General features: G+C 39.9%; 1 protein-coding gene across 3 annotated transcripts; it reads left to right on the forward strand.

The window, feature by feature from the left end:
• The first annotated feature begins 945 nt into the window (after positions 1-945).
• Positions 946-12,793, forward strand: LOC132635913 (uncharacterized). Of its 3 annotated transcripts, none has more exons than XM_060352516.1 (3): positions 946-1,305; positions 1,628-1,708; positions 6,701-12,793. In XM_060352516.1, exon 3 carries the CDS (start codon positions 8,859-8,861, stop codon positions 10,572-10,574), a length of 1,716 nt encoding a protein of 571 aa, XP_060208499.1. In that variant the 5' UTR covers positions 946-1,305; positions 1,628-1,708; positions 6,701-8,858; the 3' UTR covers positions 10,575-12,793. The 3 variants fall into 2 exon arrangements, with proteins under 3 accessions (XP_060208499.1, XP_060208501.1, XP_060208500.1); XM_060352517.1 differs by having other exon boundaries at positions 6,701-12,783.
• The last annotated feature ends 1,790 nt before the right edge of the window (positions 12,794-14,583 follow it).

Here is a 14,583-nt window from a genome sequence, read left to right on the forward strand (position 1 = left end):
ACTAGGTACTCAGTGAGTGTCTCCGAGACAATAGTTAATATAACAAAGTAATATAATAAGGATCAGTAAAACGGTGTCAATAAAAACAGTTTAAATTCATAGATAGAATAAATCACCAAACTTAGTAACACCATTAATGAAAACGGTTAAAGAAGAAATAAATCAATTTCAACTCGTTATGTTGTTTATTGTAGTTAAGTCTTTCAATCATGAATTCAAGATCATCAACAAGCCACTCGCAGGCAACCATAGTATAACACATGTTGATACAGGCCCAATTCAACATAACGAAGGGACGACCATTTAAGGTTCCCTAAACCGCATAGAAGAACCACACCGGGGAAATTTGACCCACGATGACTGTTGTTGACACCAATTTTGGCCCTCCTTTTTCGTTTAATTAATTTCACTATGCTTCTCAGTCCTGAAAATACCCCAAAATGAGTTTGGAATATTTTCTTTCATTATTACACTAATTTTCGAGATGTTATTTCTCTAATTTATGATCATTTTTATTGTTTCTTAAAAATGACCAAACATCATATTTTATAATTTAAAAGGACTAAACATCATTCTTTACAATTAAATCACTCAAAAAATAGTGTTGATATTCCTATATCAATATTGGCGTTGGCATTTTTTCTTTAATCCTATTTATTACTATGTTGATCATCGTTTATTCTATTTTTAACTAAATACGTATATTAAATTACTTGTATTATAATTTTCATATGTACACAATTTTTGAGAATTAATTAGGACAAAGAAACATATTTTAATTAGTTCAAAATGAAAAGGAATTAGGATGATTAATTCATCTACATAATATTGGGCCAATTCCCTTCTCCCTTTAACAAAAATCAGCAGCCCATAACCCCTCAGCCCAACATCCACCTACCCGGCCCAACACCTAAATTAAAACCCCTAACTATTTCTACTCTAATCAAAACCTAACAGCCCTAACCAAATCCCTACACTCCTCTTCAAACGAACAACCCTAACCAAACGACGCCATCTCCCATCACCGCCGGTTCCATCGACGGACCAGCGTACAAAAGCCATCCTTGACGCCACCACCATCACGTCTCTTCAGTCCCCTCACCCTCTCTACGAGATTATAGAGCCATTAATACTCTGCAAACTAGCTTGTTCAACTTCCAAAAAGGGCAAATGTGAGAATCTTGTGAATACAAGGATGATTCGATGGATAACAGCCTCACCCCATCTTCAGAGTTCGGTTTGCTGAGAAAACTTTCGGATTTTTGGCCCCAACAGCTCTTTCCTTTCACTTCACCTCTAAAAAAGGTGAGAATCCGTCACTTTTCTTCATCATTTCATCTTTTTGAAATATCAGAATTTCCCTCCCTTTAATCTGAAATTCCAAGGCAAAAGCCTCATGAACAAGCTGTTGAAACTCCTAAGACTTTGGCTATAAATACCAGCCTCCATGGGCTGTTTGAGAAGAGGGGGAAGAACCACAAAAAGATCCCTGTTATTTTTTTTCAAGTTTTCCATCATAAAATTCCCTCGGCTAAAAACTTGGTTTTCTCAGAAAAAAAAAACTTATTTTTTACTCTAAGTTTCGATTGTCGCTCTAAGTTTTGATTGTCGAAATCCCTCCTTTTAGTTCTTGGCTGAGCAAATACCACTTCAAGCGGATTCGGAGATTCGACAACTACAATAGCCTCAGTTCGCTGTCCCGGAGAAGGTCAGTAATCGACCTAAATTTCTTCTCATTTCAGTTCTTAGATAAATATCTAGTTGCTTGGATGTTATCGTCGTTCATTTATTTTCTGTTTTAAGTGTATAATTAGAACCTGTAAATCTTGTTTCCTTCTTTAGTTTTCTGTTTAAAGGGTGTTAGAATCTGCTTCTCGTTATTTTGATGAAAGATCAGTATGTAAAACTTAAAGCAAAGGAATTACGACGTTTCTGAAGGAAACTACTGATTTGCACAAGTTTGAACTAATCGAAACTCGCTGACGTTGGGGTAACGTTATTGCTTGTAAATCTTTTACTTCATTGCTTAGAAGAGGTTATTGTTTTCCTTGCCAGCTCTACTCTTCGAAATTTGGAATTTTGAGTGTGTTGAGATGCAAGAATATGTCGCCAGTTATATTTTTTTTGACATGTTGTAAATAGCCTAGTCTTCAAGTTGTTTTAAAGAAATAGAATGTTCGAATAAATTATCAAGAGACTCTGTCTTTCCTCTACTAGCATACATCGTGCTCGTTAGATATAAAAATGTGAATGTGTGTTTTGTTTCGTGACCATGGAAAGCCATGATTTAGCATATTATTTTACCATGTTTGTAGTTGAGGTCATAGCTTAGTTAATGAGATAATAGATTATTGCAGGTCCATAACGAGAAGAATATTTTGTGTGTATCTGTCATCTCTTTTCTTTGCCATGTCCATGAGACCTTCTTAACTTAAGATGACTCTTGTTTATTGATTTTCTGAAGTTTTTCATAGTTAACTAAATATGCTTTATACGTTAGAAAGCTACATTTGTTCCGAAAAAGAAAGTTACTGTTTTCTGGTCAAAAAGTTACTGTTTTGATAGGAGAAAAAGGTTACTATTTTGATTAGAGAAAAGGATACTATTTTGATTTAAAAAAAAAAACTTGCTGTTTTGAATAGGGAAAAGTTACTTGTCTTGAAAGGAAAATTTACCGATTCGTGAAAATTAAATTCGTCAAATCTGTGTCTGACTTCGTCGTTTGGCTAATTTCTCTATTTTGCGAGTTGCTCTTGTTATATGGCTAATTAAGTTAGTAATCATCTTCATCCTCGTCTTACATTTCATTTTTGGGTTATCAAACTAAAAAGAAAACGTAGTGATGTTTCTTATTATTTATTCAGTTATGTTCGTTTGAACCTGCTTGTCTTCTGTTTGTTATTAGAATGGTTGAGATGAGCTAACAACACTTTGGCAAAAAATGGCAGTCTAACTTCTCAAACATACCAGCATCCTATTGTCTTTTTTTTTTTTTTTAAAACTCCATCCATTAATCTGGAGGGACTATTTTTATCATAATTCTAGGAGAAAACAGTACATAAAGATTTTGGCGCAAGTTGTGAGTTTCAAAAGCCAAATTGCTAACCCTTTAGGATGTAAACCTGCATCTAAACAAGTGTTTGTATGGATTCTGAAATGTTGCAATATTGAAATATAAATGTCACAAAGTAGTAAGAATGTCAAGATTGGTTTTAAAATCTTCCTTGTGCTAGGTATGTGTTAATTGGTTCATGTTGAAATTTCGAGTAGATTTGTTGTGAGTTTTGTCATCTCGTTACTGCTTGTTTGAAAATCACTACTATAAGATTTTGGAAAGTCTTTTAACTTAGTAGCATATCTTTTTAGCTAAATCCTCACAAATAGTGAAGGCGCGTTCTAGATTTACATTCTATGATTGCTTGTGCAGTACGTTTGGGCTTTATGTCTAAAAGCTTTGCTTCGTATAATGTTCAAATGATCCAGTTTGAGATTTTGTAATATGGAAAACAGAAATGCATTATAGGGCAGTAGGTTGTCTGCTATTTAAGTGTATAAGAACAGATCATGGAAAATTTGTTTGAAGCTTGGTCATTGTTTTGTTTTCTCATGTATCCTTTTTTGACAAAGAATATCAAAGCATATAAATTGTTATGTATTACCTGAGTCTGAAAAGACTTATCCTGAATTAGTGTTACGCTGTGTCGTAAGATAAAATGTGAGATTTTGTTATGAAACAATAAATAGTTCCTGTCAAACACCATGTCTGTGATCTGAACCATCCTCTTTGGTTTTGTTCTATTCAAGTCGCTAGGATTGTTATTGTCGGTTTTATGGGAGGAACAACGTGTTGGTAAATCTGGTTTGTCTATTTTTAAAACAAACTGTATGCTTAGTTTTTTTTTGTTTTTATTGTTAGCAAGCCCTTTTCGAGATAACAAATTACAAGGATTCAAAATTTGTCGAGTTTGTTGAAGACTGTTTATTTTTCTAAATATTTTTTTTGGAAGTTGGCTAATAACATGGGGCTTGTAAAGTATGTTAAAAATTACCATTGAGAGTTTTTAAGGCTACAAAGGCTGTTAAGAGTTTTGTTTGGTTAAGAATTTTTTCCAGAATATGATTAACTCTTTAACAACTTCTTTGAAGTTCAGACTTTAAATTCCTTGTTAGCATTCTGGTTGTATTTTTTCCTCTTGAACTACTATAACTAGATAATTTTTGGTGTACCTTACCAAACCATACGAAGATTTATGAGTTGTTCTTACTTGAGCATTTAAGTTTGTTTGCTGCATAACATTAGTGACTGGTATAATATCGTAGCTCCATGCTTCAAAAGTTAAAGGAAGCGCACCAGATTTGTTTAATTTATTTGAGGTTACTAATTGAATTCATCTCTTATTTAGAAGTATTTGTTTCCAAGTTCTTATGATTGTACGCTTCCTTCTAGATTATATGACGTTCAGTTAACTTTTTTTTTTTTTTTTTGTTGTTGTTACTGATATCATCGAGATTTGCACCTAATCCTTTTCTTTTCTTTCCTTTTACATGAACACCATGGGAGTTTGTTGGAGTTGTGGCTCAACTCTAATTCTGCCCAGGTCATAGGAGCAGTCAGCAGCAGATTTATTTGCTCGTGTCTAGCCGTTCCCTACTTCCGCGTCAAAAGAATCCACGTCCCTCTTCCTCTCTTAAAATTTTATATCTTTTGTATTACTATATGTTTTTCGCACCCTTTGACTAACATCTTTTATGGGTTTGTATTTGTAGTATTTTGTTTCTTGCTTGTTTGTGAACTCGTGAATGGCCGAGCCTTGTCATTGGCCACTTCTCCTTAGATATAAATCTTGGTTTTAGGATAGCTTAGGATAAAGAAGTGACAAACGTCCCTTTAACTTTGCGTATTTCACAGGTTGTAAACATTTCTAACTAATAGATAAGGCTGATTTTTTTTTTCTTTAAAAAGTTAACTAATGTTTCTATTTAAATCCATTTTAACAAAAATTAGAGATCCAAATAGGGGTTTCAAAAGGGTAAGATGCATATTTCATGGGCAATCATTTTTATTTAATGCTAACATGAGCAGGCTAAAATTTTGCAAGTTTAATACAAGGAAATCATATTAGGATCCAAGTATAGTGGTTCAAGTATTTTCAAGAACTACAAGGTATATACTCTACTTTATATACAAAGATCATATTTTACATGTATGTATACCATTCTTACTTTAAATATCTTTAATCATTTTCTCATCACATACATACGTATGTACATTATATTGTAAATACTTATCTTTAGTATACATTATATACAACAATCGTATTATACCTCATCTTCTAAAATATGCATACGTACTCTTTTGAAAACAATATATATATTCCTAATATGTATAATTTTACATCTTGTCTTAATTACTTTTCTTTGCAATGAGTATACCCACATACTATTATTTTTTATTTTTTATCATACATATACTACTTTATTAATTCCCTTGGTCGTCTTTACATTATATGCATCTATGTAGTACTATCACGTCATCAATAACTATTTTTTTACCCATGACATATCACATATATAAGTTATTTTCTTATAAAAAATATATCTTCTTATTCTATATTATACATACTATTCTTGTATAGAATAAATGTCGTACATATATATATTTTTTTCATACATTAGCGTTAAGTACTGCTTTTAGATATCTGCATTTACTCACATAGTTATAATTACCTTAACCCCCCCTCTCCCTTTTTTTTATATAAATAGTTTTGAGAGAGTAGTTTCTTTTCTACAATTTTAAAAAAGGTGATAATAAATAATAAATAGATAAATAATCCCCCTCTAGTATTAATTAAACTAAGTTTAAAGACTGTCCTTGGATAGGCTCTGAGGGATGCTTAACCCCTTCCCCTCGGGGTAAATAAAACCCTTACCTAGAATCTCACAGGTTTCAAAGACTAAAAAATGGAGTTTACTTTTTATGGTTTCCTAATATTTCCTAAAATTAGGTGGCGACTCTGAAAATTTGTAAAACCAGAGGAAACATAGTCATAAGTTGTGTACTAGTTTTAACCCGTTAAAAATAGGGCATGACAGAATGGCGACTCTGCTGGGGACATACCATAGGTTTTGACTTTAGTAGACTTAGTTTAAGAAGTAGATACTCGAGGGATGTTTGTTTATTTATTTTATCGCCTATTATTTTTGAGTTACTACATTGCTATATTTGAAAGGACGCAAGCCAAAGCCAAACTTGTGCTCCTTATTTGTTTGAGAAAACACTATTTGTTTGCCGCTTTCCTTATAATGTCATTGCACTTTCTATCGAGTCTTTGGCCGTACACTTACACACACTGTGGTTCACGCGAGGTGTTGTCTGACACACCTCCACCCCTTCTTTGGATTCTCTAGTTTCAGAGTCGGTGCGGTAGTTTACTACTTACCTTCTCGCAGACATTCAGTCCCACTCCGAACTTTTTAGGAAAAAATCTTATTCTAGAAAAAATAGGTCATGCTGCATACACCTTAGGCAGGACAATCCAAGGTATTGTCCCTGCAAATTAGGAATCCACCCTTTTGTCAAAAGGTTCGAAACCTGAATGACATAACCCTTTATGTGAATTGATGAAATGATCCTTAAAAGACACAAGATGATTTTTTTTAACAAACAATACTTATCATAACCTTTACCCTTCTTTTTTAGATGGAAATCAACCAAAACGTACCAAACATTCAAATGATAGTCTCACCTCCTCACGACCTGCAAACTTGGTGGAGGAACATAAGAGTGGCACACGGGGTGGAAGTCAAGCAACACCTGGGGTCATTGATGTCGCTAATAGGTATCCAAGCCAACAAAACTTTCACCAAGCTGCTGATAGAATTTTGGGATCCCGCCAGTGTAACCTTCAATTTTTTAGATTTCGAGATGACCCCTACTCTAGAGGAAATCTGTGGATTCACCGACTTGCCATTTGAGGGGAGAATGCCGGTGCTACCATCCTTCATATCGGGAGAGAAATTCTTGCACATTTTGGGATTTAATGTCTACCCGGTCCTGAGGAACGTGGAAAATGATAGAGTGAAGTTCGACTTTCTGTTTCAGAGATTTGGGCGTCGAGAAAGCTTTGAGCGACATCAGGGTGAGTTCGCATGCGACCGCGGAAGGTGGGAGAAAATGCGGCCACAAGTCTTCGCCATAGCCTTGTTGGGAATCTTGGTCTTCCCGAAGAGAGCCTACCGAATCAATATCAACCTTTTGCCACCTGTTATGAATATCTTCTCGGGACCGGATGAATTGACATTGGTCCCTATGATTCTCGCGGAAATGCTTCGAGCTCTATCGGCCTGTTCAAGAGGGCATAACTGTTTTGAGGGCTGTAATCTCTTGCTGCAGTTATGGGCCGTGGAACACTTCTATACTCGCCCCCCTATCATGGATTATTGCATAGATGCTCGTAGCAGAATTCAGAGCCATACGGAAAGAATGAGGTACTGGCATGGACCTACAGGAGCAGAAGAGTGGTACACATTCTTAGTACAGCTCACGGGAGATGCTGTTCAGTGGAAATACCCCTGGCTGTCGGGGAGACCTTTGGTGAGAACTGCAAATCTATATTTCATCGAGCTAATCGGGTTGGAGGGGATTCAGCCATACGCGCCCCTCAGAGTCTTGAGACAGTTTGGAGTCACACAGGATGTGCCAGTCTGGTCCCGCATGGCATTGCATGAAGGTAACTATGATAGGTTGGTTCCCATGGCACGAGTAAGAAACCTACAAAGAGAATGGTTGAACATGATCACGATTGGTATGGGAAACGAGAGTTGGTGCACACCCGAGTATTATGCCTGGTATAATGTGGGAGCCCTGGCACTTCTACCGACCGAAGACGGATTCGACGGGTTCACAGACTATGATGTAGCCGACTGGCTTACAGTTGAGGTACTGCCCCTCATGAACGTCAACAATGACATGTACAGGAAGGTAGTTCTGGGTTCAGTAAACCATTTGATACAGTTGGTAGAAGAGGAGGACCCGGCGGAGTCAGATGAACCAATGGAGGAGGATCCGGAGGAAGATCCAGAGTGGGATGCAGAACGTGACCTTGCAATAGAGATAGAGCCTGAGAAATCACCCGAGTATACTCCGGCCGGACCTTCCAAGGAGGATATGGAAGTGCAGTCAGAGCACAGACCTACAGTACATGGTATAGAGGAAGGACCTGAGTATGATCCAGAGGCAGGTTGGACAGACACAGAGGAAGAACCTGAGTACGACCCAGGGCCTGATTATGATCCAGCATATGATAGGGATGACAATGACGGACCGACATGGCCCTAGACTATTTTTCTTTCCCCCTTTTTTTTGTTTTATTTACATCCCAAAAGAGTGTCGTATGGCCTAATCCCTTTGTACGCCCTTGTGGCCGCCCTTTCATTTTTTAATTTCCATCGACCCATTCCTCTTGTATGCCTTTATGGCCACCCCCTTTTGTGTTCCCTCATTTCAAACTGCCATAGGCCTATCCTTGTAAGCACTTGAGCTACCTTTTTTGGAATGGAAGTTATGTTTGTTCTAAAAAATCACAAAATGTGTCGAAAAGGATCATCATCATCAACTTGTGTGTAACGTAGGCTTACCTCTGGCAAAAAGAGGCTCCACAATTAGGACACACTTGTTTGCACGTCGACTTGGCGTAATTATGTGATCAAATGTGTTACTCTACTCTTTCTAAAAGCCTCCCGGACTAACTTTTGTTTTCCAAATTGTCTTCATTTTACTTTTATCCCCCAACAGAGGTTGATTTGTGTCGATCTTCAAACTGGCCGAGTCACACTACAATTTGAGATCTAAGGGAAAAATGACTATCACCAACGAAGTCAACCCAACTGCTAATCTTACCATAACAAGTGAAAACCCAGAAAGCTCAAGAGAGAGGATCAATCTGAACGATGAAGAAGAGATCGCCTTGCTAAAGCTACAACTTGACGAACTAAGAGGAGAGCTGCGCCAAGTTCGGGACCTGACCCATCTCACTGTGACTGCTTTCCCAAACCCACCTCACTTTCCATCTTTGGATTCGCCGGTTCCTGAACACTTTCCTCCATCTACACGCCCACCTCCGATACCCCTTTCTTTTTCTAACCTACCTCCAGTCACTCCAGCAAATGTACCAAATTTGCCTAAACAAACCCCTTACGTCCCTGACTACACCCATACTCTACAAAACCCACTATCAACCCAAACTGCTACTCCACCTACTTACCCCACCGTACAGCACATACCAGCGGCACACGTTGACACTTCTTACGAGCAACATGTGCCACCGGTATATGCAGCCGGGGCTCCAACCTTTACCGCTCTTGTCACAGTCAGGGTCCCGATCGAGGTGGATCAATATGCAGAAATGGAAAGAAATGCCAAGATAGGAGAAGACGAATCAATCATGAACCAGCTGCACAGTCTAAGGAAAGAAATGAGGAACATGCGAGTCACGCGGGGAAGTGAGAGTTTGGATTATGATGATCTGTGCATACACCCGGATATTGGCATGCCAGTAGGTTACAAACCCCCTAAGTTTGATATTTTTGACGGGACAGGTGATCCTCATGCGCATTTAAGGGCCTACTGCGACAAGTTAGTAGGGGTGGGAAGGAACGAGAAATTGAGGATGAAATTGTTTATTAGAAGCTTGTCAGGAGAGGCGCTCACTTGGTATACTCGCCAAGATCCTCGCAAATGGAGCGACTGGCAAGATATGGCTGGGGATTTCATGAATCGCTTCGGATTTAACACTGAGATCACACCGGACAGATTTTCTCTGAGCAACATACAGAAGAAGGCGACCGAATCATTCCAGGATTACGCAAGACGTTGGAGAATTGAGGCTGCCCGAGTTATGCCCCCATTGGACAAAAGCGAGCTCAGCAAGTATTTCATTCGAGCTCAGGAAGGCATCTACTTTGAAAAGATGATGGGATCAATGGGCCAAAAGTTCACAGATTTGGTCAAAATGGGAGACTTTTTGGAGAAAGGAATCAAGTCTAGAAAGATTCAATCAATGGCCGCGCTACAAGCCGCAAGAAAAGCCGTACAGTCAGGTTCCATTAGCGGAATTAAGAAAAATAAGGAGGACATATCCAATATCACGCCTTACTGCCGGCGAGGAGAGTCATCTCGCCCATACCCCACAAACCCCCAAATCTTTGCTCATGCCCCTTATGTCTCATACCCAGCTTATAACGCCCAACCACATTACAACCCACCACGAGCCCCCACTTACCCAAATCTTCCAAGACCTTACACCCCTATCCAAGCACCCATCCACCAAAATAGACCACTATATGCCCCAAGACCTCGCCCAACCCCCGAAGTCAGAAATACCCGAACCTACACCCCTATAGCCGAACCTTTAGCCCAGTTATTTGAAAGATTGAGAATAGCAGGATTGTTGCAACCAATCGAAGGAAGAATTCCGAACCCAATTCCTCGAAACTTTGATGGGAACAAACGTTGCGCATATCACTCGGGAATTCAAGGACATGACACCGAGGAATGCTTTGGTTTGAAAAATTAGGTCGAAGCTTTGATCAGGAGTGGAGCAATTCAATGCACAACAGCACCCCCGAATGTGAACAACAACCCACTACCAAATCATGGAAACCAGGCAGTTAATATGATATCATTTGATGAGGAATATGACTTGGAGGGAATCATTGTGCCCGTTGGAAACACAGAGTCATTTGTCGTAACATCCCCAACTGCTCCCATCATCACAGTACAATTGAGGGCGCCAGTAGTTGTCCAGACATACCAACCAAAATCCGTGGTGACCACTGTTGTAGCAAGTAAGCACGATTATGATTCCAGGGCAGTCCCATGGGACTATCAATCGAAAGGGAAGGCTAAAATGATGGAAACTGCAGTCGCCCATGGAATGACAAGGTCAGGGAGATGTTATGTCCCGGAGGATTTAAACAAAGGAAGTTCAGGCAAAGAGCACCATCAAAGGAGAAACATTACTGATACCGAGGCAGCAGAATTCTGGAAGAAGATGCAGACCAAAGGTTATTCAGTTGGGGAACAGTTGAAGAAGACACCTGCCCAAATATCGATTATGTCTTTGTTGATGAGTTCTGAAGCCCACAGGGACGCTTTAGTTAAGGTATTGAGTGGAGTCAGCATATCGAATGAGACGACGAGTGAAACGCTGGCCGCAGCAATCGGGCAGATGGTCGAAGTAAGCAAGATTTCTTTCCGCGATGATGAGCTTCCACCAGAAGGAACAGAACACAACAAGGCACTTCACATCACCGTGAGGTGCGGAGATAAGTTTGTATCTAGGGTACTTGTCGATGGAGGTTCAGGGTGTAACATTTGCCCTCTCAACACCCTGAGAAGTTTGAAGATGGACACGAGAGAAATGAAAGAAAGCCGTATGAAGGTCCGAGCCTTTGACGGGACACAAAGGGGTGTCATTGGAGAAATCTGTCTACAGTTGCAGGTCAGGCCCGTGGAATTCCCGATCCTTTTTCAAGTGATGGACATATCATCAACTTACAATTTGTTGTTAGGAAGGCTATGGGTCCATATGGCTGGAGCCGTTCCTTCCACTTTGCATCAGTGTTTGAAATTCGAATGGGGCTGGGAGCAAATCGTAGTTCAGGGGGAACTTAGTCACCCCGTTTATTTCGAACGCTCTATTCAGGTTATTGAAGAAATGGGAGAATTAGATGCAGCCACCTTTCATGCTGTAGAAATCATGCAAGCTGTGAAAATAGGGGAAATAGCGGGATCTGATGAAATAAAGATGCCAAGCGCAGCAAAGATGGTAGCGTCAGAGATGTTGAAGTACGGTTACCAGCCAAAGTCTGGGTTAGGCCCGAAATCTAATGGCATAATTGAACCAATACAACTGAAGCAACAGAAGGGTACTTTTGGGCTCGGGTATGATCCTATGTTTGGAGAAACTAGCGGCACCAAGAGGGTTTTTGTGCCAGAACAAGTTCCTGTCCAGGGTCAGATGATTGTGCCAGAGGTCGATGAAGATATCATAGAAGGAATGGGGAACCTGTTCGTGACAATGGTTGAGGAGCATTGCGGGGAAACTGAAGCAGATGTCGAGACACCGACCATTCGTGATGCCGAACCAGGAGAGATCTTGCAGAATTGGACTGTCAGCCCATTCTTGGTTCGCCGGGAGTCTTGGTAGTGTGGAATTGTAGTTTGTTTACAAAATAGCATGATCAATTGAGGCTTGAATCATGCCTGTGCTCTTTTGTCATCTGCCTTTTTCTTTAAAAGCCTTGAATGCTTCTTTAATGAAAATGCATTTTTATTTTTCTATTAAAATAGCATATCTTACTTATACTTGCCTTTCTTTAATAAAAATGCATTTTTTATTTTTTCTGTTAAAATAGCATATCTTACTTATATTCGCCTTTCTTTTTCAGCACTCAAACTAGTAAAAATATTCGTTCTATGACTATGACATGTAACGAAACCATTGAGCAAAGTACAAGCGACGAACAAGATTACGAGGAATACAACAAAAACATGATGCCTGAGAATCTTCCGCAAGAGATCGAGCAACTCGAGAATCAAAAGAAGCCGAACTTGGATAAAACTGAGATAGTTAACTTGGGAGACGACGAAACAGTGAAGGAAACTCGGATCAGCATACACTTAGAAGCCGAACGGAAGCAGGAACTGTTGGAATTGCTTAAGCGGTATGTTGACGTATTTGCTTGGTCCTACGACGACATGCCCGGGCTGAGCACCGACATCGTCTCTCATAGACTACAACTGATCCCACCCGCCCGCCGATCAAGCAAAAGCCAAGAAAGTTCAAGCCCGATTTGAGTTTGACGATCAAAGAGGAAGTCACCAAGCAGATTGAAGCAAATATTGTGAGGGTTACAACCTATCCTTCCTGGTTGGCCAACATTGTGCCCGTCCCAAAGAAGGATGGAAAAATCAGGATATGTGTGGATTATCGGGATCTCAACAAAGCTAGTCCTAAGGATGATTTCCCTCTTCCGAACATCCACATACTCATCGATAACTATGCAAAACATGAGTTGCATTCATTTGTCGATTGCTTTGCAGGATATCATCAGATTTTGTTGCATGAGTATGATGCAGAGAAAACGGCGTTTACCACTCCATGGGGAGTGTATTGCTACCGAGTAATGCCATTTGGCCTCAAGAATGCTGGTGCGACCTACATGAGGGCCATGACTACTTTGTTCCATGATATGATTCATAAGGAGATCGAAGTCTACGTGGACGATGTCATTATCAAATCTCGGAGGAGTTCAGATCATTTTACTGACCTAAGGAAGTTCTTTGAACGATTGCGGAGGTATGACTTGAAGTTGAATCCAGCAAAATGCGCGTTTGGAGTTCTTGCTGGAAAATTATTGGGATTCATTGTTAGTAGAAAAGGTATAGAGTTGGATCCTTCAAAAATTAAGGCAATCCAAGACTTGCCTCCCCCGAAGAGCAAGAAAGAGGTAATGAGTTTCCTCGAAAGGCTCAATTACATTAGTCGATTCATCGCACAGTCAACGGTGATTTGTGAACCCATATTTAAGCTGCTGAAGAAAGATGCTGCTACAAAATGGACAGAAGAGTGTCAGAAGGCCTTCGACAGAATCAAGGAGTACTTGTCCAATCCACCCGTATTGGTCCCGCCCGAACCAGGAAAACCTCTATTGTTGTACTTATCCGTACTAGATGGCGCGTTCGGATGTGTGTTAGGACAACACGATGAGACAGGGAAAAGGGAGAAGGCCATTTACTACCTAAGCAACAAATTCACACCGTACGAGGCGAGGTACACTTTGTTGGAACGCACGTGCTGCGCTTTGACTTGGATCGCACAAACGTTGAGGCACTACCTATCTGCGTACACCACGTACTTGATCTCAAGGATGGATCCACTCAAGTACATCTTCCAGAAGCTGATGCCCACCAGGAAATTAGCGAAATGGCAGATCTTGTTAAGTGAGTTTGATATCATGTACGTAACTCAGAAAGCCGTCAAGGGACAAGCATTGGCGGATCACCTTGCAGAGAATCCGGTAGACAGTGAATACAAGCCGCTTACAACCTATTTTCCGGATGAGGAAGTACTGTTCGTAGGGGAAGATATTTCAGAGCCTTATTCAGGATGGAGGATGTTCTTTGACGGAGCGTCAAATTTCAAAGGAGTCGGAATAGGAGCAGTTTTGGTTTCCGAGACGGGTCAGCACTACCCTATCTCGGCAAAGATCAGATTTCCCTGCACGAACAATATGGCGGAATACGAAGCTTGCGTCCTCGGCCTTAGGATGGTAATTGATATGAACATCAAAGAACTTTTGGTGATAGGCGATTCTGACCTATTGGTTCATCAGGTACTAGGAGAATGGACCACCAAGAATGTCAAAATTCTTCCATACTTACATTGCGTGAAGGGGTTGTGCAAGCAGTTCAGAGAGATTGACTTCAAGCATGTCCCTCGAATCCAAAATGAGTTTGCGGATGCCCTTGCGACATTGTCATCAATGATCCAACATCCGGACAAGAATTACATCAACCCT

Source organism: Lycium barbarum, chromosome 4 (genome assembly GCF_019175385.1).
Source record: "Lycium barbarum isolate Lr01 chromosome 4, ASM1917538v2, whole genome shotgun sequence".
NCBI lineage: Eukaryota > Viridiplantae > Streptophyta > Magnoliopsida > Solanales > Solanaceae > Lycium > Lycium barbarum.